At 47.2% G+C, this 27,763-nt stretch overlaps 1 protein-coding gene and 2 long non-coding RNA genes across 11 annotated transcripts; 2 read left to right on the top strand and 1 right to left on the bottom strand.

The window, feature by feature from the left end:
• Positions 1-3: 3 nt before the first annotated feature.
• Positions 4-23,057, top strand: LOC308634197. 5 transcript variants are annotated; one of them, XR_014018975.1, is made up of 5 exons: positions 4-70; positions 922-1,057; positions 1,370-1,516; positions 1,619-1,700; positions 22,654-23,057. It is a non-coding gene; the product is annotated as an uncharacterized lncRNA (long non-coding RNA). The 5 variants fall into 5 exon arrangements; XR_014018977.1 differs by lacking the exon at positions 22,654-23,057 and adding an exon at positions 10,326-13,095; XR_014018978.1 differs by lacking the exon at positions 22,654-23,057 and adding an exon at positions 10,326-13,095 and having other exon boundaries at positions 1,419-1,516.
• DUSP13A (dual specificity phosphatase 13A) lies at positions 13,230-25,793 on the bottom strand. 5 transcript variants are annotated; one of them, XM_081267883.1, is made up of 7 exons: positions 25,605-25,793; positions 23,069-23,276; positions 21,908-22,111; positions 20,773-20,867; positions 17,425-17,598; positions 14,356-14,576; positions 13,230-13,705 (listed from the first exon to the last, which is right to left on the bottom strand). In XM_081267883.1, exons 1-7 carry the CDS (start codon positions 25,751-25,753, stop codon positions 13,497-13,499), a joined length of 1,260 nt encoding a protein of 419 aa, XP_081124009.1. In that variant the 5' UTR covers positions 25,754-25,793; the 3' UTR covers positions 13,230-13,496. The 5 variants fall into 5 exon arrangements, with proteins under 5 accessions (XP_081124009.1, XP_081124010.1, XP_081124011.1 ...); XM_081267884.1 differs by lacking the exon at positions 25,605-25,793 and having other exon boundaries at positions 20,769-20,867; positions 23,069-23,209; XM_081267885.1 differs by lacking the exons at positions 20,773-20,867; positions 25,605-25,793 and having other exon boundaries at positions 23,069-23,209.
• On the top strand, positions 24,921-27,614 carry LOC308634198. The gene is made up of 3 exons (XR_014018980.1): positions 24,921-25,401; positions 26,209-26,295; positions 27,248-27,614. It is a non-coding gene; the product is annotated as an uncharacterized lncRNA (long non-coding RNA).
• The last annotated feature ends 149 nt before the right edge of the window (positions 27,615-27,763 follow it).

The following is a 27,763-nucleotide window of genomic DNA, read 5'->3' on the forward strand; positions in this document are numbered from 1 at the left end:
CGGCTGGAATCCGGGGAGGGAGAGAGCTAGCAGATGGGAGCTGAGAGTCCATCTTGCTTTGTAGGCTACCGTAAGGAATTTGGATTTTATTCTAGGGAGGCGGGTTATACAATCTGATTTGCATTTTAAAAAGCACAGTCTGGTGGGTGGAGAATGGAATACAGTGAACAAAAGTAGAGGCCTGGGAGGCCTCTGAGGAGACTATTGTGGATATGCAGGCAAGAGATGCCGGCTGCCTTGGTCTAGGGTGGGAGCAGCAGGGGTCGTGAGAAGTGGGTCAGATTGTAAAAGATGTAAAGATGATAGATTATAAAGGATCAGCTGATGAATTTGACTCTGAGGGTTTGTCTCTTCAGGAATAAATGAAATAAGACAAAGTACTTACCAGACCTTACTTAGAATGTCACTATTGACATTCTGATTCTGAGCATATGTCTGACCTTCAGAAGATGCTGGTCGATTGGGTGAGGAAAGCTATCACTACTTGGGTGTCTTTGGACGTGGTCTCATATTGTCCCCAAGGCCAGTCTTGAGAGAGAGGGGTGTCAGTAAGTATGGCTTCAGACCCTGAGAGACCCTCACTGCTACAATCAGTCAGGCTCGGATCAGGTCAAAAATCCACTCATTCTACCCATTTCCGTACATCAGATAATGATCAAGCACCTAGTGCGTTCTGGGAAGTATTCTAGAAACAGAGGGGGAAGTGCCAGCAAGACATGTAATGCCAGTGTACTCATCTTCTGCTTTTCTTTGCACTGGGATGTATGGAGAAAAAGGGCATTTATTTTTATCTCTTCTAACCTTCTGTGCATGCCCCTTGTCACCCTACTGGGAATTGAGGACACTTAATGGCTAAACAACAGGACCACAGTTTCTTCACAGTTAAAACTCAGGCTCTCTGAATCCTCTCTCTTGCTCAAGATGGATTATGATGTACCTGGGGCTGACGACTGCAGGAGGCAAGGTGGGGAGGGGCCTTGATGTTGTGGGGCCCCTTCAAGTACCCCTGCTGCTCACTGTGTGAGTGCACCATAATCTCCTTCCAGAAACTAAATAGGTAAAGAGCAAAACCTCACCCCTGACTCTCCTGTTCAGTTTTCCCTGGGTCTATAGAGCAGCCCACCTCTGTCTGGGACATTGTCTTAGAGAATGGCATCCCTACCCATAGGCTTTTTTGCCAGCTGCTGCTTCCTCTAGTCCCATCTTCTTCAACCTTCCTCTACTGGTGTTTGGATCTGAAATGTCCCCCAAAGGCCCTTGGGTTAAAGACGTGGTCCCTAGCGCATAGCACTGTAGGGAGGTTGTTGAACCTTTAAATAATGAGGCCTAGCTGAGGAAGTTGTGTTCTTAGGGCTGTGTCCTTGAACAGGATATTGGTACCTGCCCCTTTTTCTCTCTTTGCTTCCTGAGAGGAGCAGCTTCCTCTGCCATGTGCTGCTGCCATGATACCCTGCTTCATCACTGGCCCCCAAAGTGTTGACTGCCTGGCTGACCATGGCCGGAAACCTCGCAAATTGTGAGCCAACACAAACTTTTCCTCCTTTTAAGTTATCTCAGGTATTTGTTACAATAGTGAGAAGCTGACTGACACATCCGCTTTCTTTTCCTCTCTTACCAGAATATCTTCTTGGCCTCCTCCTACTGGATTCGACCTCCTTTTCCCATTTCTCTGGGAATCATAATGGTGAAGTGACTTCCAGGTAAGGTGGACTGATTTATAAATATGTATTTTTAGTGTGTCTCATGCAATATTCAGGCCATATTTATGTTAAAAAGTATTTGTTGTGCCAGAAGTGGTAGTGTAATGCCAGCAACTTGAGAGGCAGAGGCAGGAGGATCACAAGTTCAAGGCCAGACTCAGCAACTTAGGAGGACCTTTGGCAGCTTAGCAAGATCTTGCCTCAAAAAAAATCAATCAATCAATCAAAAATACTTTTTTGCTTTTGTGAAATTGAAGTCGAATTGGTTGTCTTGTATTTTGTTTGCCAATCCTACTACTAGGGAACTTGCCTATAGGGGAGAGGAATGAAAAAACATAGCCATTAAGTATTTTCAAAATATTTTGCCTGATAGAGAGCCTACCCACTTCTGGCCTCTTGGCTAGACACACTTGTAAGGCTTTAGAAAAAAGGAACTCCTGGATCGGCTGTGCTCAGGTCTTTAGAGGAGCTCATTGTGTGGTGTATGTGAAAGGGGGAGGGAGGCAGGGGCCAGGGGGGATGGTGAAGGAACCAACTTTGGCTTTCTGCCCTTCCTCCCCTAATCACACCAAGCAGGCTTCGCTGGGATGTGGGTAGCCTCATCCTGCTGGCAAAGCAATTGCTTACCTAGGACTTTTATGAGGACATTTTTACTGAGCTGCAATTGAAAAGAAAAAAAAAAAAAAAGCTCCAAGACATTCCAGATTTTTCTCATAAGCCTACCTTAGGCATGTGTGTGTATTTGTGTGTGCGTGTGCACTTATGCATGTGTGTGTGTGTGTGTGTTTGAAAGCTTGTATACTTTGGCCGGACCACACCAGGGTTTTCGTGGAAAAAGTGAGGAGGTTTTTGTGTAAGGACCAGGATAAAGATCAGCTGGGCGTCTGGAGTGCCTGTAAGACCCTTTTCATTAAAGCAAATATTCTAGTAGTTGGAGAATCAGGGTTTTATGGAAGAAGGCTGCATTTGTCATTATAGCCTAATATCCTAATTTAAGTTTACAACCATATTTAAGAAATCTGTGACAGAATAGAGTCGGTTCTGTATGTAAAACTGCTTGGCAAAAGTTTATAAATCATGTACACATATTTAAAAGAATGTGAAAGTAAATCCAGATGATGATCTTTCGGAAAAAGGCTGATTGCAATTGCCCTGTTGTGCCCTACTGCTGTTCTGAGAAGTGGCAGGGAAAGCTTGTGCCTGTTTGGGGGCCTGTGTGACCAGCTTTTCTTCCCCTGACTCAGGACAGATGGAGATACAGATTCTCCTTTCAAGTCCTTGTTGCCTTGGCAGGAAGAAAACCACTCAAGCTTTTATTAAGCATCTACTATGTGCCAGGCACTGGGCTGCTTCCTCATTGCCATTCTCACAGCAGACCTGAATGATGCCGTTAGTCCTTTCTGTTTTGACCCTTGAGGAACTTGAGTTTCAGGAGAGTTAAAAATATGTGCAGGTTCCTGCACCTGGTTAAAGGGTGGAGCTGGGACGAAAAACCTGCATCCCTGTGTGCAGGGCTCCTTCTCTTCGTGCTGCTTTATTCCCACCCCAGGGAGCAGCTCAGCTCTGTGGTGCTAATGGTCGTGATGGTATCTTGGTGATCAGTACATAAGCATCTCTTTGGCTAGAGACATTGCTACTTCTCTGGAGGGACAAAGCTGGATCAAGAATGAGAAAGGCCATGCCGTGTATCCTTGTATGGTGGCCATCTCTGGGACTAGACTGAATCTCCTGACCCATTGTCCTCCAAAAGGTACTCACTCTTGTGACATGACAACTGTGGTCTGATCTGAAGTTCAAGGCGAGAATGGATGAGGTTCTTTCAGGTGCTGAAAGATAGACTCCCACTCATGGACTTGAGAGATTCATTCTAAGAACCTCATTTGAGGAAAACAAATACTGTCCCAGAGAATGGGAATGTCTGCAGGAGATTTGGTGACTGTGGTGACCAGGTTAATGTGGGTTCTCAGTTGCAGGGTGCTGTACATTCTGGGGCTCTGGCTTTGGGGACACTCAGCTCCTCTCTGCTTTGCTTCTGATATTGCTATTTTCACCCCCCGACTCCCTCTGGTTGTCCACTTGTGACTTCTGCTGCCCCGTGGCCCCTGCCTCCCCACTCGACTCCGGGCACCTTCCTCCATCCTGCTTCCTCTGACTCTGTATTCACATTCTCCAAGGCCCTCACTGGGCCAGGATTCCCTACCATGAAAGAGCCCCCACCCCACTGCAGCCCATGCATCAGATGACCTCACTGGCCTCTGCTTTCGGTGGGTCTGGAGACAGAACAGTGAAGACCACACTTGGTGACAAGTAACTGAGACTTGGAAAATAGCAACCTAAATAAGATAGTTTTTTTTCCTTTCATGTAAAAATGTGGCTGCTTAAGCTGCCCAGGACAAGCAGGGAGCCCCACAATCTCATTCAGGCTCCAGGTAGCACCAGAGAGGCAGGGCCCAAAGGACATGTGGCTCCTTTGTAGAGAGGCTTCTCAAGTTCCACGCAGGAATTCCACTTCCATCTTAATATTCAAAAGGTAGTCACTTGGCCACATTTACCTTCAATGGGGGTCAGCTGGGTGGCAATGTACCCAGCTAACAATTGAGGTTCTTCACCAGAGTCAAAGGGGAGGATGGATATTGGGAGGCAAGTAGCTGCTGACAAAGATTTTCTGCTTAAAACCAAACCCTAGCCAATTCTACACTTTCTCCTAGGCCCATCTGTGCACTTGTTGGGAAAATCCAGTTTTAGCAAGGACTCTGCTATGTCAGTTTGGCAAGGCCTCCTCCTCCCCACACATGATATCTGATCACACTCAATATCCCATCAGGCTCCTCATCCTCCACCATCTCCAAGGTGATGTCTGATCAACTTGACCTGTCTTCAGCAAGGATCCTGTTAGGTCAGCTTAGCCAGAATCCCCCTTACCGCTGATGCGTCTTTCTTAAGAACTTTCCATGTACTCTCCCCTACCCTGCCCCTTGGGTATAAATTCCCACTGCCCATGCTGTATTCAGAGTTGAGCTCAATCTCTGTCTCCTGCTACAAAATCCTATTGCGGTGGTCCTGAATAAAATCTTCTTTACAGTCTTTTAACAAGTGGGGCGTGTGTTAAAGGCTTGGTCCTCAGGGTGGCAATAAGGGGAGATGATGGAACCCTTAGAAGGTGGGGCCTAGTGAGGCACTGTGGCACATGCTTGTAATCCCAGTAGCTCAGGAAGCTGAGGCAGGAGGATTGTGAGTTCAAAGCCAGCCTCAGCAACCAAGAGAGGCCCTAACAACTCAGGGAGACCCTGTCTCAAAATAAAATACAAAAAAGGGCTGGGGATGTGGCTCAATGGTTAAGTGCCCCTGGGTTCAATTCTCTGTACCAAAAAAAAAAAAAAAAAAAAAAAAAATGCATAGGGAGATTCTGGCCCCTTCCTCTTCCCTCTTTTGCTTTCTAGCCATGAAATATGCAGTTTTGCTCTGCCACAAGGTCCCCACCATTGCCTTCCAGCACCCTCCCCAGAGGCCAAAAAGCAATAGGTCCACCTGATTATGGGCTGGACCCGCTAAAACTGTGAACCAAAATAAATCTTTTCTCTTTCTAAGTTGATTATCTCAGGTATTTGTTATAGTAACAGAAAACAGAATAACACAGTGCCCATCCTGATGCAGGTCCAAATGGTAGAGAATTGGTGACACCAAGAATCCCTCAGAAATTGGTGCTGGTGTCATGGGTGCTTTGTATGGACTGTATAGACGGCTTATTTATATCTATGTGGCATGGTTTAAAAGGAATCAGAAGAGCCCCTCGGTAGTCCTACCTGCAAATCCACCGTCCAAGCAACACAATGCCTTTCCCAGCACTCTTTTTACACTTTACACCTGATCCTGGAAAAATTGTTGTACTTGTGTGTATTTTCTCATTTCTGCTTTATCAGCAACCCTCCTCGCCAATTACTCCCAAAGTCAATGTCACTAAACTGGAGTCCCAGAAAGCTGGTCTGACAGGCGGGGTTGCAGTTGTGGGTCACAGAAGCCCCGTCACATGCTCAGAAGGTACAAGGGCAGGGCCAAAATACTGGCACAGGTCTGTGAAAGAATGGGGTTTGTGGGAGAGGGGCAGGTGGAGGGCTGACGGAAAGCTCCGTAGCAGCTGGGTGCAGGGAATCCCAGGGGACGGGTAATGCGAGTAGCTCCCAGGGAGAGGGGACCAACTGACCCGGCCTCAGATGGCTGAGGAAGCCTGGATGAGCACAGCAAAGCAGAAACCAGGAGGAATGATCCGAGCAGAGCAGAGGGAGGTTAGGTGGAGGAGGATATGGGTAGCTGGGTCTGCTTGCCTGGTCAGTCCCCTGGGTAGGTAGGGAGGAGGTGGGATATTTCTCCTCAAGGAGTCTTCAAACCAAGGTTTCCCAGGTCCTGTGGAATCCATTCTGTAGAGGAGACAGCTGTCAAAGCAGGCTGTGAGCTAGTGGCCAGCAGACCCCCAGGAGTCCTTACCATGGTTAGGCAGTCTGGGATCCCTGAGCAAGGGTCTACAGGCCTGGAGGAAGGTAGGTGGCTGAGGTTTAGGACAGAGCCAGGGGTGGGGCTGAGAGGGGGTAGAGGTTCCCATCTGGGCAGTCTCTCTACAAGTCTTAGTCTGTTTTCTGTTGCTAATAACACAACACCATAGACTGAGTATGTGAAAAAGAAAAGAGGTTTGTTTTGGCTCACAGTCCTGGTCCAAGGTCGAGAGACTACATCTAGTCATGGCCTTCTTTTTTTTTTTTTTTTTTAATATCACATTCCATCACATTTCTTTTTTTTTTTTTTAAGAGAGAGTGAGAGAGGAGAGAGAGAGAATTTTTTTTAATATTTATTTTTTAGTTCTTGGCGGACACAACATCTTTGTTTGTATGTGGTGCTGAGGATTGAACCCAGGCCGCACGCATGCCAGGCGAGCGCGCTACCGCTTGAGCCACATCCCCAGCCCCTAGTCATGGCCTTCTTGCTAGCAGAGTCCTGAGGTGGCACAGGACATCAAACGCAGAGACACAGGAAGCACACATGTCCTGTTCTTTTCCTCATCTTATTAAGCCACCAGTATTGAATTATGAGGCACCACCTGATGACTTACCTGATCCTAATCACCTTCCAAAGTCCCAGCTTATTGTCAGATTTAACTTTTAGTCTCTTAATACCTCGTAATAGGGATTATACTCCAAAATGAGTTTTGGAGGGGACAAACCATAATCAAGTCATAGTGCCACCTTGCCCACCTCAAGGCCTTTGTCATCTATACTGCTTGGGTTCCTATCTCTATTTTTTTTTTAATTTTAGTTGTCAATGGACCTTTATTTTTACTTATTTACTTATATGTGCTGCTGAGAATTGAACCCAGAACTTCACATGTGCTAGGCAAGCGCTCTACCACTGAGCCACAACCCCAGCCCCCTCAATCTCTTCTGGTCCCCCATAGGACTCTGAGTAAATACAGGACCCTGTTGCCACCTGTATCACTCTGTAGGTGTGAGACCTCATCTTCATGTACCTGGCATGGGAGTGGATGGATGTGACTTCTCTGTCCTTCCATGGTTCACACATTTCTCCAGAGGCTAACACCAGTCAGAAGCCAGTGTTCTCGTCCTACTGGGCTCTGGCCTGTGCTGGTTATCTACTGATACATAACAAACTACCCCAAGATATAGAGACTCAGACAAGGGCATTTTCTTATCTCATTTGTGGGTCGTAATTCAGGCAGGCAGAGATGCATGATTCATCTCTTCCACATGGCATGACAGAGGTCACTCTGTGGTATTAGCTGGCAGATGTGTTCTGGAAGGTCCATGAAGGTACAACTCAAATTGTCTGAGCTCAGCTGGGATAGTTGACTAATGTGTCTTCTTGTAACTGCTGCAGCATGTGATCTTGGGGTGATCAAACTTCTTGCTTAGTGGCTTGGGGTTCCCAGAGAGAGTATCCCAAGTGACCCAGGCAGAAGTTGCAAGTTATCTCATAATCCAGCCTCTGAAGCCACAGCATGTCATTTCTGCATTCTCTTAGCATGTATATCACCAAGGCCAACTCAGAGTGAAGACTCAAGACATTCTTAAGAACAGGCTTGCTGGCCTAGTTGGTGAGCTGTGAGCTGTGAGCTAAGAGGTCTGGAGAGAGTTTACTTTGGCTGTTTGAATCTGAGTTTTCTTAATGTATAAAATGGGGATAACAACAGTATTTACCTCTTATAGCTTATAAGAGTTAAAATACATGATATTTTATTTGTATATATTTCAGTGCCTTTTGTGAAAAGCTTGCTCATGGTCACTAGCATCTAGAGTTTCCTTTTCTTTCTGGGGGGTCATTCCTAGACCATTTCCCATCCTCTCCTAAAATTAGTTGTGACCATGTGACTGCGTTATGCCCCTTGGAACTTGAAGGGAAGTGATATAGCTGCTCTCTACATCCTCCATGTTTATTCTCCTGTCCCTCCATCCACATGTGTTGTGAATGAAAAATAAAACTTTGTTGAGTTTAGGCCACTGAGGCTTTTTTTTGCCAGAGGCATTAGCTTAGCCCTGGCATATAATAAGCTCTCAATTAATATTAGCAGCTAAACTGGCCTAATCTCTCTGCCCCTATGTTCTTGTCTCTAGAACAGTGATAATAGGACCTACCCACAGGGTTGTAAGGGGTAAAATAAATTAAATGATGGATTATTTAACTTACTGGCTTAACTTCTCTTCAACCACAGTTATTTCATCTAAATACTATAAATGTATTTATACATTTATAAATGGGTCTTCATTACCTTTTTTCTTAAAGCAAGATTATTCATAATAAAGCCTCTTGCAGGTTTTAAAAGGATAACTTATAAATTTGAAGTATTGGGCTGGGGATGTGGCTCAAGCGGTAGCGCGCTCGCCTGGCATGCATGCGGCCCGGGTTCGATCCTCAGCACCACATACCAACAAAGATGTTGTGTCCGCCGAGAACTAAAAAATAAATATTAAAAATTCTCTCTCTCTCCCCTCTCTCACTCTTTTTTAAATAAATAAATAAATAGATTTGAAGTATTTTAGGCCTGAAGCCAGTAATAATTATAGTTTTAATTCAGAATACTTCCAAAAATCCATTTGACTTAATGGGTTTCAAGACCTAAATATGTAGAGAGGGATGTTTCTAATTTGAAAGTTAGTTGATTTGTTTATTTTTAATTTTTTAAATTATGGAATACTTTAAGAATATAAAAAAGAAACCAGGCATGGTGGCACACACCTGTGTAATCCCAGCTACTCAGGAGACTGAGGCAGAAAGATTGCAAGTTCAGGCCAACCTGGGAAACTTAGTGAGACCCTGTCTCAAAATAAAAATAAAAAGGACTAGGGATATGTAGCTCAGTAGAATAACATCCCTGGGTTCAATTCCCAGTAGTAACAAAGGAAAAATACAAAAAGTATTTCAACATATATCTGTACTCCCCCAACTCAGTATGATCAAATCTTAACACTTTGTTATATTTGATCCATGTTTTTTTTTTCTGAAGAAATAAATATAGAAAAGAAAGTGTGCCTTTAAAGCATTTAGTGCAGTATCTCTCTATATAAAGTGTCAGCAAGTCATTTCATTTTTTTTAATTTTAAATAAAATTTTAAAAAAATTTAAAGTAATTTTAGATTTACAGCAGACTTGTAAGGATAGCAGAGACATTTCTTGTGTATCATCCCCCAGCTTCTTACACAATTATGTTGTATTTCTCAAAGAAATTAACATTGGTATAACACTATAAAAGCACAAACTTTATTCTGATTTCAGCAGTTTTTCCACTTATTTCTTTTTTTTCTATTGCAGGATTCAATCCAGAATACTATGTTGCATTTAGGCCAGCAAATGTTTAGCTATTCATCCCTTCATTCACCATATTGAGAACACAGCCAACTTTTTGTTCCAGACGGGGTGGTTCTGGGTAACAGATGATGCCAGGAGCCTCTATACTATGTGCTATGATTATCATCAAAGCTATCATTTTTTAATATGTTTTTTTTTTCTTTCTTTTTGTGGTGCTGGAGATGGAACCTAGGGTCTCTCACATGTTAAGCACATGCTCTACCCCTGAGTTAACCCCCAGCTATCATTTTTGAGAACTTATCAAGATATTGTGCAAAGCACTTTCTGTAAGCCCTGTTCATTGCTAACAACAATCCTATATAGTGATTGGTTTTTTTTAAGATTTTTTTAAAGATGGACACAATATCTTGACTTTATTTTATTTATTTTTATGTGGTGCTGAGGATCGAACCAAGTGCTTCACCCATGCAAGGCAAGCAATCTACCGCTGAGCTCTGACTGCAGCCCTATATAGTAATTATTAATCCCATGTTATGGTTAGGGAATTGACCTAGGGAGAGATTAACTGAGGTCACATATCTGTTGAGCGGCAGAAGTAGGATTTGAACCTAGGGAATCCGACTCCAAAGTCATGCTTTTATATACCACTTCTATCACAAGGTGCTCTAGAGAAGAGGGAGAGTGGCCACTGTCACAGACTTTTCCAGTGAGTGTGGCAGGCAGGAAGACATCCATGGGAGGTGCCCTCCTGGGAAATGTTTGACTTTGCCGCCACCTGCCTCCTTCCTCATGGCTTTCCTCCCTTCTCCCCTGCAGCCCCAGACTCCAAGCCCAACCCACAGATCCTCAAGGAAGTGATGTGCTGAAACCCAGGCCCAGGGCCCAAGATGAGGCTCTGTCCTCGCCTCTAGACACCCCACCCCAGCCAGCAGAACAGGATGATGATTTAGAGACTGCCTTCTGGAGCCACTATTTTGGGTCCTGCTGACGGTGCATGAGCAAGAAATAGCAACAGGACTGAGTTGTCAGGCAAGGGAATCGGGGCTGGGTGGGTTGGGCTGTTGAGCTGGGACTAGTTTTGTTTTTTTCTGGAGAATTATAGACCCCACCAACCTAAGGACATATTAAGAATCATTTCCCATCCCTAGAGTGGAGAAGAGCCCTGTCTGGTTGGGGCTGGACCCTGTAACTGCTCAGCACAGTGACACCAGCCCTTCTGCTGTCCTCCAGCTGGACACGTATACTCTCTGGAAAAGGAGCAGAGAGCACCTGAGGCAGTCCACAGCCAGCTGGTATCGGGACTAAGTACCACAGAGAAGTGAGCAAAAGAGCTGGATGGGCAGTACTTGCCCTGAGCCAGGGTCCAGAGGTCCTGGAGCCAGGAAGAAGCATTCCAGCCCTGCCTCATTCCCCTGAGCCTCAGTTTGTTGGTCTGTAAAATGGAGATATACATGATATACATCTCTCCCAACCAAGGTAGTACACATTTATGTTTGTAGATTAAGTATTTAAAAGGGATGAATAGAAGCTAAAACTCAGCCAGAGGTTGACTCCCTCAGTTGGGCATCCTGACTTGGGGCTCTGTCTTATTGGGAGAAGAAAACACATTTTTCTTCACCAAGCTGGTTGCTCAGAAGTGCTTCTGCCTGAGTTTGGTTTATTCAGAGAGGACATCTTTTCTAAATTTGCACAAAGGAAAAGTACTTGCCTTCTAGTAGATGTCACAAAAGGGCAAAAGCCCCTTAGTCCCCCAGGAGAGGACAGAGTTGGCCTCAGAGAGCCTTGGTGGGGTGTGAGGGGGAGGATCAAAGGGATGTATATCATGTATATCTCCATTTTACAGACCAACAAGAGTGATAAAATATGCTGGGAACAGGGTGTCCTGGCGAGATACTGAATGCAGGAAGAACTGGGAGCAGAGGCAGTACCTTCCTAACAGTCCTAGGGCCTGTTAGGATCCACTTCCCTTCATGGCCTCTGGAGAGATGGACAAGTGGCTACGACTACTCATTCAGGGATCCACAGAGCCATACTTGAATGTATAATCATAGCCAGAGGGTGTGGGAACCATAGGGCCATCGAGCTTAGGGAAGACACCAGGCAATTTTCATTTGGAGTGACAGGTGATGTGATAAGGGATAGATGGGCATTTTGGTAACCCACAGAGGGGCTTCCAAACTTGAGGATGCTGGGAGGGATTCTCAGAAGTGACATCCAAAGTGTGACCTCAAGGAGAAACTGGAGTTAAAGTAAAACAGGTCAAGGGTGGTGCACTGAGGTGGTGTGACCAAGGTAAGAGAGGGAGGTGCATTCTAGGAATTTTACTGTTTCTGATTTGCGTAGTATGTATAGGAACAGAGTTTCAACATGGTGGAGATATAAGAAGGACTCAGGTGATGAAGCGCCTTTATAATCTGGCAAGTGTTTGTACTTTGGGAATTTTAAGTGGAAGGGTCATGTGATCAGGTTTTTATTTCAGTAAGATGTCTGCCTTGGAGGGGCAGGGCTGGAACCAGAGAGACCCCTGCAGGGTGCAGCTAGAACTCTGGTGGTCACCAGGAAGAGGAGCTAAGTGGCAAATCCAGGGAGCTTTTAGAAGTCCAGGATGACAATTGTCACCTACTTGGCAATAAGAACCTTTCACTGAATTAGGAACCTAGGAAGAGGTGTGGGTCTGGGTGCATGGTGATGGAAAGCCAGCTGAGTTGAAAGTTCAGTTGTAATATTGAGATGTGGGTAGTCATTGGGATGCAGAGGTTTTGAGCTCAGGAAAGAGAATTGGGCCATATATGTCTGGAATCAGTAGTCTAGAGATGCTCACTGAGGGATCCCCCAGGAGAGCGGAAACACCAAGGGAGACAAGAGGCAGAGAATAGCACCCTGAGAAACCTTGACATTTGAGGGTCAGCCAGAACAGGCAAGGGATAAATAGGAGCAACCAGAGAGGAAGAAGCAAAGCCAGCCTGTTTAAACCTCCTAAGTACCTGAGCATGTATCATTTGTAAGTGGGAGCTGGAGAGGGGCTTTCTATACTGCTTTATTTTATTGTAGCATGAGAACTAATAAACTCAGAGCTAAATGTTTTGTTCCATCATACAACTGTTCTTCACCTAGAATTTCTGGAGTGTCTCCTCCCTAACCCCATCTTCCTTCTCTTGTCTATTGTCTTCATTTTGAGATATCTGTAATGCTAAGAAGTCCTTTTTAAAGTGGAGTGTAATTGACTTGGTTCCAAAAGATGCTGTTTGTGCTCAGCAAGTGTTGGGGGATTTTTTTGTTGTTGTTTTTTTGTTTTGTTTGGTGCCGGTGATCTAACCCAGGACCTTACACGTGCTAGACAAATGCTGTACCACTGAGCTATATTACCAGCCCTAACAGCACATTTCTATTATTGGCTTTTGGTAGGGAGGGCCAACAGGACACATGGAACATGTGAACACATGGAACTTTGGTCTTGATCAGACAACGCAACCCTAGGGTGAGGGTATGAGAAGGACAAGATAGGAAGAAGTTATCTAAGCCTCAGCACTTGTACCCTGACTCCTCTGTATTGCACCCAGGGCCAACATCACCAACCAGTCCTCACCTGCCCTCCTTCCTCATTAAGCCTTGGCACGGACTTTCACTCTTTTCTTCTCCAGGCTGACATCATGCTGAATCACAGTTGGCAAGCTCTCTAGAACCTCCTGGCCCTTGCAGAGTAAGCCATTTTCTCACAAATCAACAGAAGGTCTCTTATCTTTATTATGATGAACCTTTTATTATAGAGACAGACTGAATTCTCTTTTGCATAAAGAATCTCTGATTGGGTTGGGGAATCCACCTGCTAAAGGTCACCACCCAGCTCTCCCTGCCCCTGCCTCAGCTAAGCCCCTACTTGCTGTTTACATCTCAGGGTCTCTGGAAACAGCAGAGGCTGCCGTCCCCAGGTCTAGGCTAGTCAGGTTGGGCTATGCTGGATGGAGAGCCAGGGCTCTGGGCCGCTTGTCAGGTCATTAGCCGCCCCGTCTCCCGCCCTAGCCGGTTGTCCAGAACCTGGAGCTGCCGGAGGAAGCCTGAATTGGGGCAAATATCTCGGTGGGCCTGCACCGTCTGGATGGCCTCTACCAGTGTCATGTTCTCGTGGATCATGAGGAAGGCCAGGACAAGTGTGGCAGAGCGGCTTACCCCCATGGCACAGTGTACCAGCACGCGGCCTGTGGGGAGACCCAACCCAGGTGTCAGATGCCTATCCCTGAATCGCCTACCCCTTTAGAGAGAAGACACCCCTCGCCATCTTTTCAGCCCACCATCACAGTAGCCGGGACCCCTGTATGATGGGACAACTGAGGTCCAACAAGGGAAGAAGGCTGGCTCAAAGTCAAATAGCAAGTCATGGCAGAGTTAAGGTTGGCAGCCGGGACTCCCTTCTGACCCAGAGTGCGTCCTCTGACATCTTTGCAACTCAGGTGGAGGTGGAGGTTCCTGGACTCCTGGGGTCCCCTGAATTTGTGTCAGATTACAGGGGATGTCTACTTCCCCTCCCCCACACGCACCACAGTTCTGCCCTCTCACCTGCCCCTGCAGCTCTGTGCCAAAGCCTCATCTTAGAGAGGCCTGCTCAAGAACCTTTATAAGTCTTGTGCCTTCTGCCTAATGTCTGGTCTCTTCCTGAGGCATGTGGTTATGCTGATGACCACAGCAGATTTTAGTTATGTCTGACACTGTTCCAGGGTGTCTCTGAAGGGGACACTAAATGGTAGTAGCTATTTGCTTCATAGTGTAGGAGGATTGGTGATGGGGTTTGTGCTCCCCACCCATTAGTGCTAACCTCCAACCCCACCCAACTCCTTCCCCAGAAGCTCACCTCGGGGAGTATTGAGGGCAGTTCGGATATATTGAGCAACAGGCAGAAAGTAGACACTGAGATCAAAGAAGGGGTTATCATCAGCCTCGATGCCATAGTACTCCAAGGGCATTCCGTGGTAGAACTTGGCACCTGTGTCCACTTGAAACTTGCCTGCAGCAACATTCACAACATGGGTAATACCCATCTGGATCAGTTGGCTCTTGTCCCGGGCAGCATACCTGGAGGGGGTATAAGCAGGTAGATCTCACTGGGTTAACTCTAGCTGGGTGAAACTTGCCCTTCACTTGCTGTTTTCCTCCAAGGATAGAGATGGGAACTGGTGAACTGCCCTAGTAGAGGGACATCTATAGTTGAAATTGAAGACTCTCTTTCATTCAGGGTAACTTTTTAAAAAAAATTTGTAGTTAAGATGGATAGAATACCTTTATTTATTTATTTATATGTGGCGCTGAGGATCAAATCCAGTGCCTCACGTGCTAGGCAAGCGCTCTACCACTGAGCCATAATCCCAACCCCCAGGGTAACTTTTCTGAAGGGCAATGGGCTATACACATCAAAAGCCTTAGAAATGTGCTGAGCGCAGTGGCACACACCTGTAATCCCAGCTGCCTGGGAGGCTGAGGCAGGAGGATTGCAAGTTTAAAGTCAGCCTCAGCAAAAGTGAGGCAGGTGCTAAGCAACTCAGTGAGACCCTGTCTCTAAATAAAATACAAAATAGGGCTGGGGAGGTGACTCAGTGGTCTAGTATCCCTGAGTTCAATCCCCACCCAACCCCCCAAAAAGCTTTAGAAATGCATATATACTTGTCCCTAGAAATTCTCCTTCTAGTCACGTAATAAAAGGAAGAATTCAGAAAGTGCCCACAAATATATGTAAACTGAATCTAGGGATATTTAAGATAGTGAAAAATTAAGGAAAAAAAACTACTGAGAATTCTATAATAGGATATTAAGTTCTCTCTTATCTGAAGTTTTGCTTCACATAGTTTCATTTGCCCACAGTCAACCATGGTCCAAAAACATTAAATGGTCAATTCCAGAAATAAACAATTCATAAATTTTAAATTTTGCATTGTTCCGAGGAGTGAATGAAATCTTGCACTATCCTGCCCAGGATGTGAATCATTCTCTTGTCCAGTGTATCCACAGTGTATATGCTATCCACCCCTTATCACCACATAGTTATCTGGGCAATTAGATTGACTGTCATTCTATTGTACTTGTATTTATGAACCTTTACTTTAGTTAATATAGTAACTCTCCTATTTTGTTTTAGTTGTTACTCTCTTACTGTTCCTAATTTATAAATGAAACTTTCCATAGATATATATGAATAGGTTAAAAAAAAAACATAAGATACATAGGGTTTGGTACTATCTTCAGTTTCATATTCACTGGGGGTCTTGGTACATATCCCCCACCACAGAAAAAGGGGACTACTGTGTATCTAAATGATGAAATGCTATACAACCACTAAACTGTGGTAGATGCAGGCAAATAAGGAAAGGTGTTTATGCTATATCAAGAACCTGTAGGGCTGTGTTGTGGCTCAGTGGTAGAGTGTGTGCCTAGCATGTATGAGACCCTGGGTATTGTGTACAACTACAACTAAAAAAAAAAAATACATATAAAAAAAGAACCTGTGAAAATACAGAGAACAAAGCAGAATGTTAACATTTTTAAAAAATATGTACTATTATTTCATTTTAAAAGCTTTCTTATAAAGCAGATCATAGAACTATATTATAAAGCAATAGCCATTTATATAAAAAGAACTATGAAAAAGAATGTATATGTGTTTGCATTTTTTTTAAAGATTCTTTTTGTGTGTGTGTGTGTTTGCATTTTTAAAGCCTGTAAGAATTATATCTGTGTGGGAGAAGGAATACCATATTTGCCATATTGTTAACAAGATATTAATCTGTATTTTCCAAATATTAAGGAAAATTTCTAAATATAAATATTTGGTCCATATTTTTGAAAAAAACATTTTGTTTTGGTACTGGAGATTGAACCCAGGAGTACTTAATCTCTGAGCCACATCCCCAGCCCTTTTTAATATTTTATTTGGAGACAAGTTCTCACTGAGTTGCTAAGTGCTTTGCTAATATGCTGAGGCTGGCTTGAACTTCCAGTCCTCCTGTCTCGGCTTCCTGAGCTGCTGAGATTACAGGTGTACATCACTGCACCTGGCCATATTTTCAAATATTTCAAAAAACTTTTAGGAAAAATAACTCTCAGGTCTATTCTCTTATATACAACATAGAGAAAGTTATGTGTTTTTCTAGGATTCATGTTACTTAAATATTCCTAGGATCATTGTTCATAATTGCCAAAAAGTGGAAATAATTCAAATGTCCACATACAATATAATGGACAAATTGTGTTATAATCATACAGTGGAATACTGCACAGCAATAAAAAATAAATGAACTGCAGCTACCCATAAAACATGAGTGTCTATCACAATTTTAAGCAAATCATTGCCAACCAGAGAATACACACAATATGATTTGTGTAACTTTAAAAGACAGGCATGGGACTGGGGTTGTGGCTCAGTGGTGGAGCTCTTGCCTAGCACAAGCGAGGCCCTGGGTTCAATCCTCAGCACCACATAAAAATAAATAAGTAAAATAAAGGTATTTTGTCCAACTACAACTAAAAAATAATTTTTAAAAAAAGACAGGCAAAAGACAAACCCATGTTGTTTAGGTACATAGGTGGTAAAACTTGAAAGAAAAACAAGGACATGATGATTTTGACACTTAGAGAGTGGTTATCCCCTGGGAAAGAGAAAAGTTAGAAGGATTCAGTAGGGGCATCTGGGGCACAAGAAATGTCCAATTTCTTGGACATGCATGTTCTGTGCACTTTTCTTATGTGAGTTCTATTTCCACAGTTAAGAGTTATAATAATTTAAGAGGAAAGAAAAACATGTAAAGAGATATGGTGGGAAGCAGAGGGTGCCACCTTTGCCCAGAAGCACTCTGGGAGAGGTTTGTTTTCCATTCCTAGGTGGACTTCACACCCTTCTGCCACCTCCACCAGCCATGTAGGTCTTACTCACGCATCTCCCAAGAAGAGGTTGGGCCAGACCTCATTGATATGGTTCAACATGGTGGCCCTACGGACCCACAGCAAGCGCTGCAGCGAGGCCAGCGTGGGTGGCGAATAGGGAGATGCCCGGACTGCCCCGTGGATCTTGGGCCTCCGGAGATCCTGCTTCTGCAGTGAGTTCATCCTGAAATAGAGTAGACACCCCAGTGCTGGAGACAGGCTCCCCAAGGTGGGTCCTGCGGACAGGGAGTTCTGTGGTGCAGGCCAGGTGCCTTTGGGATGCTGTGGGAAGGGCCTCCGCTGTTTGGAATGAGCTTATTAACCAGCTCAGCTGGGCTGGGACCTAGACCCTTCTCCCCCAGGAACAAGGGGAACTAGAACTTCCTGATCATTGCTGGGCAGACCTCACCCCTGCCCTTTTCTGAGGCTGCTGGATGTTAGAAGCTTCGGCCTTTGGGCCTTCAGGTTCCCTTTTTATGACACTAGCCAGTGTCAGTCCCACCCCCTTAAATGTCTTGTCAGTTTGTACCTTGTAGGAATGGGAACTCCAGAAGGCTACAGTTTTCAGAGGGCACCCAACTTGGGTGGCTCATCTCAAGCCCCCACCCCTGAACTCCCAGGGCTGATCCCACTTGGAGGTCCTTGAGATCAGAGTCCCCCTCCAGTATGAGAGTCAGGGGCTGTGGACTGATCTTCATGGGCATTTCCATATTGAATGCCTCTTCTAAGTCTAATGCCTCCCTTATGGTCGGTCCCTATTTCACCTAGAAGGACGCAGAAGCTCAGAGTGTTTTTCTAAGTGGCATCCAACGCTATGTGGCTGATGAGCAGCTGGGCAGGGGTTTCAGTCCAGTTCTGTGCACCTTCGGTTCCACCCCCAAGCCTTTCAGTTGCCATCTTGGGGGATTCCAGAGTGGTCACTAACCCAATGGTCTCCTCAGAGGAGCCTGGGTGTCGCTGAGCTACACATCTGCCTCCAGGCACCGGGCTTTTCCTCCTTACCCCCATGACTCAGGCCAGTGCAGCTCGGCAGGCCTCACCCGAGTGGGGTGGGTTGCGTCAGGAGTCAGCTGGCTCAGGGTGTCTGGGACCCTGCAGATCTGGGGCATCAGTGGCACCAGAACCTGAGCCTGATGCTGTGATGGGAAGGAGGGCCTTTCTTGGCCAAGTGTCCCTGATCCCCTCAACCAGTAACTAGGGAAGGTGCAAACTGGGAGGAACACCTTTTCCCTGTTGTAAGTGGTGGCATGACTAGAGAGAGAAATGGGCACCCAGGAGGCCACCGGCTTGACCAGGCTCACCCAGCGGGTGGCTGGAGGACAAGGCGGAAGTGAAGACCCAGTTTTTCCCCTCATCTCCCACTGTGACCTCTCAGGGCAGGCTGAGTGGCCTGCCACCTACCTAGGGCATGGTCTGGGACCGGGAATGGGGGACTGGGTGCAGGGGCAGGACTCAGCATGTGAACAGAATAGGGCTAATGTAGATTCCATCCAGAACCCAAGCGCTGTGAAGCGGCTAGAATTCCAGACCTGGCCTTGGAGCCCGTGGGGGTGGGGCTGAGAGCAGGAGGAGGCATTGGGGACTGAAGCAGCAGCCTTTCCAAACCCCAGGGCCCCTACCTCCTTGGCATCTCTGGGAGCGAAAGCTCTTAGCCCTGTGTGGTTCTGAAGATGGGAGGCCACCTGAGAATGGTGGCAAGAGAACTTTAGAGGGAGGGAGGAGAGACTGGCTTCCCTTACAAATCTGCCATGACTGAGTCTGTGGTCCTGAGCGGGAACAGTTCTTCCCTGGTGTCTGGGACACTGTTTCTCTTTATCCTACCAAAGATCCTGGCATTGCCTGATTTCTCAGAATTCTCTGGGGTTCTATCCCAAGCAAGAGAGTGAGGTTTGTGTATGAAGTAGTGTAGTATGTTGGGATGGAGGAGGACCTAGATTCTGGAGGCATCCGACAGCAGCACTAGTCTGTAGCCACCAGGTGGGGCTGCTCTAGCGCCTGGCAGGACCAGATGGAGCTTTGAGAACCTGGCAAGAGCCAACCCAGGCCTGCTGAATTTGGCGTGGGGTAAGACTGCCCCCCAGTGGCCAGTGGGTGCTGTGCAGCCCAGCTGTGCTGGGGAGCAGGTAGCCAGACTTTGGCTGTGAAGAACTGGATCTGGTTCCTCTTGGAGTCCCCAGAAGGCTCATGGATCAGAGGCTCTGCTACAGCCCAGCCCAGGTCTCAGATACCTAAGAGACCCCAGCCCAGTTCTGGAGAATGGAGCCTTTCTTTGGCCTTAAGGCCCCTCCTAGGGCCTCACTCCTGATACTCAGGATATACCCCCCACCCATCCACTGTCCTCCTGGGGTGAACAGTCCACCTTGCCAGTCAGAGTCAGGCCCAGCTGCCCATATGGTGACCTCAGGCTCCCAAAGGAAGGGCATTCTGTGGCTTCAGCTCCCCTGGTTTCTGCTGCCTTCAGCCCTGAATGGCAGAGGGTCCTGCCTGGTAGTACCATGTTTCCTCAACCACAGCAGAGTGAAGCTTCTGTACTTTCCTGCTGCCCACCCTCTTTGCCTCCTCCTTTTCTCAAGGGGGGCACAGGCTGGGTGGGACTGGAGATCACAGGACAGGACAGTAAGGGGCTAGGGAATGAAGCCCCCAGGAGGGAGGGAGGCAGCTGCCAGAGGTGGGCTGCTGTGGGTTCTGGGCCCATCATGCAGCTTGGAGGAGGACAGACCTGGGTAGAATTCTCTGGTCTTCCATTTGTGTCTATGTGGCCTTCTCTGAGCCATTATCTTTCATGAGACTGTTGTAAGAATCCCGTGAAATCATAAATGTAAAGCATCTCCCACAGGGTCTGCCTTGTGAGAGATGCCCAATAAATGGTGCATTTTATTCTAATTATCATTACTATAGTTACTCTTACCCATTCAGGCCTGAGCTGTATCCTAGGCAGAGGACCACTTCCCTTTGGGGGTTGAGGTTGGTCTTTATCTCTTTGTGTTTATTTATTCAGGATTAATTACCATATTTATCACTTACTAATAAAGGGCATACTATGTACCAAACACAGCTAAGAGCTTATAGTTTCTCACTAAATCTTCATAGTACCCTTATAAAGCCAGTAATATTATCACCCCCATTTTACAGATGAGAAAACTGAGGCTTTGAGGTTAAGCAAGATCATACAGCCAATTGATGAGGGAGTCAGAATTCAAGCCCGGGTCTTTCTGACTGTCCTATGGTCTATCTCTGCCTTTATCCCAGACCCTCTTGGTCCCTCAATCCAGCCTCCATCCTTGCTTGACACCCCTGTGCCCTGAACCCTGTTACCCAGCATGCTCAGGGCCCCCCTGAGTTGGGAGCACTCACCCACCTGAGGGGGTGTCCGACGCAGGCTGTGGTCTTCTCTGACAGGCGATTTGTGCTGCCAGCTTCCAGCCGCCTGTCTCTGCACATTTGATGCTGTTTCTATTTTTTGATTTGAGTTTAATTATAAAGCATGCGGTCTGCTCCCCCCCTTCTAACCTCCCCCTGCCACTCCCAACTGGTCCACTAGTCTCACAGCAGGTCAGTGCCAAGCCCAGCCAGGCACCTCCCCCAAGCCTAGGCCTAGGCCTCAGCCCTGGCCCTGCTGGGAGCAGTAGCAGCTCAGCTGAGGTCTGTGTATCAGGAAGATGTGAGGTTTGTGTATCAGGATGACAGGGCAGGAAGGGGGAAGATCAAACCAACCATCCTCGAAGCTCCCTCTGGGGACTGGGGTTGTGATCTCTGGAAGAGCACTTGCTTATCACATATGAGGCCCTGGACTTGATCCCCAGCACCACCAAAAAAAGAAGGAAAAAATAAATAAAAGCTCCCTTGGCCTTCATGGTTAGTGTGGAGCAAGGGCCCAAAGTGGGAGCTGGTAGGACGTATGAGGAGGACGGAGACTAGTCGAAAGCATGCGTCAGCTGGAGGCATCGCCAGCACCAGCAGCCCTTAGGTGGGGGCTGGTGAGGATGGAACTGATTCAGGAGGCAGATCTGGCAGACTCGGGCTGAGGGTGGCAGCACTGGCAGACAGACAAGTGTAAGTGGGCTACAGAGCAGGTCTGTACACCAACCCTGTTCTGCTTTATCCAGAAACTGCTCCCACCCTTTGCCATCCTCTCCTTCCCTTGAAGACTATCCCTGGACAGCCTCGCTGTCCCAGAAGGTCTGTGAGATGGTCTTCAGGTCCCTCCCAAGACTGGTCAATTAGAGACCTTGGATTTAGGCCTATTAGGAACTTTCCTTGTTATCCAGAGACCCTCATCATACACCCATATCTTGAAACTCATCCCCACTCCTGCTCCCAGACCCCCCCCCCCACACACACACACACACACGGATCCTGTTGGTATTCCCTAAGCACGGGGAGAGATGGGGGAGGGGTGGCGGTGGCCCTCTTCCACTGCCTTCTCTCCAGGGAACTTGGGATCCCTGACCAAGCAATCTCAGGGCTTGGCTAACAAGGCAGCCTACTCCCACCTGTGGGGACTGAAGCCAGTGACCGAGATGGGGTGAGGGATACAGAAGGAAGTAGACGGAGTGGCAGACTCGAGGATGGATCCCATGCTGGGCTCTTAGCATCTTCTTGGCATCCACATGGGCCACAGCCTCCAAAAGCACCAGCAGGGTCAGTGCCAGAGCCACAAAGTGGCAGAGCCCTGTGGCAGGCAGTAAGGACAGGCTCTGCAGAGAGAGACATGCTTCATATTACAGGCAGATAAACCAAGGTCCAGGCTGGCTGGGACTTGTTAGGACAGTGGCAAGAGCTGTCACCTAAACTGCTTCTGTCTTGAGACCTATGTACAAGATCAAGTGGGTGTCGGTGAGAAGGGATGAGGTAGCCTTGGCATTCAAGGTTTATGGAGAGAGAGGACCTCCCTCGGCAGCCCCCTCACCCTCAGGGGCCCAAACCCCAGAGCTGCTAGTTACAGCTGCCGGGACTGTGCACTTCACAACTCCTAGGGGTTCCACTGACACATTTTGATAAATGGTACCTCTATAAGTTGTGCAGTGCTACAGCCCTGCTCAAACAGCTCCCCCAAACCAGCTGCCTGATGGGCAGGATGCTGAATTAGCAGTCAGGGTTTCTAAGAATCCTGAGAAAGTGGGGTGATTGGGCATGATCAGAGATCTGCTGATCTTCCAGGTTCTTAAATCCTGTCTGAGGAGAGAGCAGGCTGGGACATGCCATTCCCAAGGGCTCATATCCCCTTTTGGCTTCCCAGTCCACAGGATATCATGGGGGAGGTGAAGGACCGATCAGCTTGGTTGTGCATCTGCTTTGGTGGGATTTGATGAGTCACCATTCAAGGCAGGACAAGACAGGCTGGAGCAGGTAGGAAGGCCTCACCTCTTCCATGTAATGCTTACTACCACCTTCTTTCCTTGTCTTTCTCCGCTTTCTGGGGTCTGAAGAATTGGGGTGAACTGAGGATGATAGGGCAGGGGTCCTATAGGAGGACTACTTGCCTGGCTCCAGTGAGACCTTGAATGGGCAAGAGGAGCCCTGAGGCGTGGGGAGCATGGCAGGCCCCCTACCACCATTTCCAGCCACACATAGCCCTGTACTCTTTGCCCAGGCCCTTACGTAATTTCTCATTGCCAATGGCACCTGTGTCTTCATGACTGTGTCCTCCATACCTGGCTTCTTAGCTCCGGCTTGTACCCCGCAGTTTCTTTTCCAGCTGGCAGAGCTGATGGAGGAAGCCGCGGTTGGGGAAGATCCACCGGTGTTCCCTCACAGTGATCACTGCCTGACGCAGGGACAGCTGCTGGTGCAGCATGAGGTAGGCCAGGACCAGTGTGGCAGAGCGGCTCACACCCACCACACAGTGCACGAGGACTTTGGCTGAGGGAGACATCCTGGTAAAAGACCCTTTCCCACCAGCCATCCCATTCAGGCCTGGGGTGGAGACCCTTGTTCCATTCCCTACCCTGCCTTGGGTGCACTCTGGAACCCCAGGCAAGTCACTCAGCCATCATGGATCTCAGTTTCAAATGATTTTCATTTGAAATGATATTTCAAATGAGTAACAACACCTATTTGGCCTATCCTTGGAATGCAGTCCAAATCCTTAACATGACTTACAAGACCATCTGAGAGCTGGCCCTTCCTGACAACTGCAGCCTTATCTCAAGATGAACCTATCCCAACCCTCATCTCTAGGAACACAGGGTAAGGAACACAGTTCCTTGAAACTGTCATGGTCTCTGACCTCCAGCCTTAAGCATGTGTTGTTCCTACTATTTTGAAAAATGTTCCTGTTGATCTTGGTCTGACTAACTTCTACTATTCATTCATCAAGTTTCAGCTGATACATGGTTTCCTTCCAAGGGCTTTCCTGATCACTCAAGGTATTGCTTGAATCATAGAGCAGCTCATCATTTCTGCATGTGGCCCAATGAATGTCCTTGTAAAGGGAAGTCCCCCACCTCCCTGGTCCTCTGGGCTGGCCACCCCTGCCCTGTGTTCCCATAGCACTTCACATTTGCCCTCCCACATCAGTAGCACTCACAATACTTCACACTTTGACTGGTAGGTTTCATGAGGGGAGGGACCCTGCCTTGTTCAAGTCTGAATTCCCTGAATTTAGTTTAGCGTCTGACACATAGAAGATATTCAATAAATAGCCGATGAATGAATAACAAAAGAATGTCAAAGTGCCTTGGGCATTTTAAAAAGAGTGATATGAGCTGTTGTTTTGTCATTCCCATCACATGGATGAAGAAACTGAAGTCCAGAGAGGGACACTGGCCTGCCCAGTGTCATATAGCAGGAGGCACAGCTGTCGTTCAGGATGAACACAAAGCAGGAGCTCCTGCCTCTCCAGGCTTCTTTATTGTAACCTATGCCTGTCCCACCCCGACCCCAAATACACACATTTGAAAGTACTTTAGGGCAGACACATAAGGTACCAAATTTTCCCAAGGCTAAGTGTTACAGAGAAAGAATCATTCTGTTTGTGAGACCTGGATTCCGGCCTGAGAGCTCCTTTGAACTCAAGGCATGGCCTTCAGTTTTGGCCTCAGTTTCCCCATATGTGAAGCAATGGTTTTAGGTAAAATGTTGGAGCACTAAATGGAAGATTTCTAAAAACCACGGATGGGAGCATACTGATGATTGAGGGGAAATGGGCATCCTTCCCTTGAATGAGCAGGGTGGGATATGGGTTCTGGCCCCAAGTCCTACCCCCAGGTGTGCTGAGGGCACGGTGGATGAAGTCAGCTGCAGAGGAGAAGTAGGTGCTGATGTCAAAATCAGGGAGGTCGTGGGCTGGCACCCCCAGGTAGCTCACACTGCTGCCGTAGAAATCAGGGCTGCCCTGACAGTAGAGGCCCCCATGGGCGGCGTTCAGCACGTGGGTGATGCCCAACTTCCACAGCTCAAAGCGGTTATTTGCGGTGGCCCTGAGGGGGGGGGGGAGCAGGAAGGGGGCTGGATGCTGGCTGAGCTGTGGGGTCCAAGAAGGAGGCTTTGCATGGCTCCCTGTTTCAAAGGATGAAACCCTAAGTGTTCAAAGGGAACTAGAGCCCAGCCAGCCCCAGCTAGGGTCTGCTGCCCATGCCCCACCCCCAGAGCTTTCTGGTGGGAGAGTTGGTAGTGTAGGGTTATCTTTAGAACCTCTTGGCTTCCTCAGGCAATCTGCCCTTGGGCAGGGTAGGAAAGAAGGGATTGCTTTAGCCCTTCCTCTCCCTTCTTGCCCCACATCCTCCCACATACATCCGGTTTCTCTTGGTCATCGGCTTATACCTGCCTCTAATCTGCAAATGTCTAGAGGTGACACCTTCCCTGATTCACCCTCAGTCAGATTTCTCCACCCACTCTATGTCCAGAAGAAGGAGGCTGGAATCAGAAAGGGGGATCTCTAACTACCCTATGTCATACCCCATATACTTTCCCCCAGTCCTCTGGCCAGTTGTCCTGGATGTGCCAGAAGACTCCAGAACTTCTGGGAAGTTCCCGTTTTTTGCAAGTAGGAAAAAAAAAAAATACATGCTCCCCCTGGTGGCCATATCTAGTCACTGCATTGTCCCAGCAGGTGGGAGTCCTGGAGAAAGTCCCTGGCTTCGGGGTGCTAAGAACAGAACTTTCCCCCTTATTTCCACACACACCCATGTAAGGTAAACTGCTTCTCCTTGTCGCCACCCTCACACCCCTCTACCAGTGACCACTCACGCATCTCCTATGAAAAGATTGGGCCAAACTTCATCCACACGGCTGCAAGAGGCCTTCCCTGCCCTCAGGAGCCCCTCTAGCTCCAGGACACTAGGGCAAGGCGTGGCTTCAGCATCTCCCTCCAGCTCTGGGAGCAAGGCCTCAGCCATGGGCCAGCCTGCCTACCCCTCTGCCTCTATGGTCACTCCTCTGCTTCTCCAGTGTCATTTCTCCTTCCCAGAGATTGGCAGGGACAGGTGGGACGGGAGTAAGTGACTCAGCAAGTCCCAGAGGCCTGTTTCTCCCAAGCCAGGCCCCACCCCCACACTCTTGAGAACATGGAATCAGATAGACCCCTGCAAATCACTATCTCCCGTAACCTCAGTTTCTTCATCTATAAAATAAGGATAATCACATCTTTTATTGTTCCAAAGGTTACATGAAACAAAGGTTGTGCTATTTCTAACACATTGTAGATGCTTAGAAACAGTTTTTTAATTAATAGGTTTAGAGCCCTGCATAAGGCTTATTATTATTATTATTATTATTTGGTATGGGGGATTGAACTCAGGAACACTCGACTACTGAGCCACATCCCCAGCTCTGTTTTGTATTCTATTTACAGACAGGGTCTCACTGAGTTGCTTTTTGATGGGCTGGGTTTGAACTCACCATCCTCCTGCCTCAGCCACCCGAGCCGCTGGGATTATAGGTATGCACCACTGCGCCTGGCCAATAAGTCTAATTTGGTTCTGAGGACTAAGTTAAAACAGGTTGGAGAGAAGGTGGTTGGTTCTAAGGATAAATGATAGAAGAAACTTTGTAGGTCTGGGAGGGCCACAAACTAGGTGGGACCTGAATGTTGGATGGGCCTCTGGATTGTGGAGCTCATAGTTTTCTGAGTTGTAGTGTCAAGAGAAATGTGGGGAGGAGACATGGAGTACAGCATCGAAAGGGTACCCCCAAGGTTTACAGGAGGTTTGAACAACAGTCCTGTAATGAAAATGGCCAGTTTTCTTCAAAAAAAGGTTGAAGGGGCCTTGTATATCAAAGAAAGAGAAGTGAACATTGCTCTAGACTTTAAGAGCCAAAGGGGCCTGTCATCAGAAACATTTTGAGGGTAGGAGGGAGAGTCTTCTGCCTATTAGGGCTTTCAGCCCCAGGACAGAAACTGATAAAAGGTTGAGCAGGTTATCTGCAAAAACTGTGTAAGGATGGCCTTAGCCCTGAGTCTAAGCAACTCCATTTTAAAACTCCTTTTGAAACCTGCAGTCTCACCAGGTACACCTGCGGAGCCTTCCAGTATGGCCCTCAAGCACAAACAAGTCACTTCTCCCCACCCTGATAAGCTCATAGTGAAGTCTCTGTCATGTTGTCCTCACCCCAATAAGGAGGAAAGGCAAGAAAATCAGGGTGGGGACCACCAGACCAGATGCTTTAACCCCAGGGCAAATGACATCACTGAGAAATCCGGTGGCAGCTGATAGGGATTGAAAGGGTGGTCACAAGCCCCAAAATTTAGTGTGGAGCAAATGAACAGACATTCAGCTAGCTGACATTGAGCCCTCACACTGGAGAGCCTGATGAGGATCTGGACTGACATCCCAACTCTTCTTATCGTTTGCCTGATCCTCTGCAACTTCCTCACCTTTCAAACTCTACAGCCACATCTTGAACCTGGGGAGAGCCACGACTTCTCCCTACCACACTCTCCTCAACCGGCCATCAGCTCCACCCCAGGAGAAGCCTGCCTTGGTTCCTGATCTGATAACCATGTCTGAATGAGTGTGCATCTGCTGGACTTAGAGCTCAAGGCTTGAAACTTTTGATCTGACACCTGAACTTAGCATGCAGAGGGAATATCTGTCATGAGCCCATCATGATTAAGTGTGTTTTGAGTGCTTAGAATTAAATTAGAATTGTTTGCTGTGAATTGATTATGTCTATTGCAGTGCCTAGCATTAAGGATTGTCATTTTCTTGATTAAGAACCTATAGAGTGAAATTGTATTGAGTGATTTGAGTGAATAAAGCATTGAAAAGGGCAGAAGCGTGTGGACATTCTTTATTTCTCTCCCTCGACTGCATAAGTCATACCTTTTGCCCATCTTGACAAGCTGCCAGAGCTGGTTGTTGGCAAAAGAGAGGAGATGTCTTGCCCTCCCTCGTGTGACTTCCTAG

Source organism: Spermophilus citellus (assembly GCF_964194105.1).
Source record: "Spermophilus citellus genome assembly, chromosome: 15".
Taxonomy (NCBI): Eukaryota; Metazoa; Chordata; class Mammalia; order Rodentia; family Sciuridae; genus Spermophilus; species Spermophilus citellus.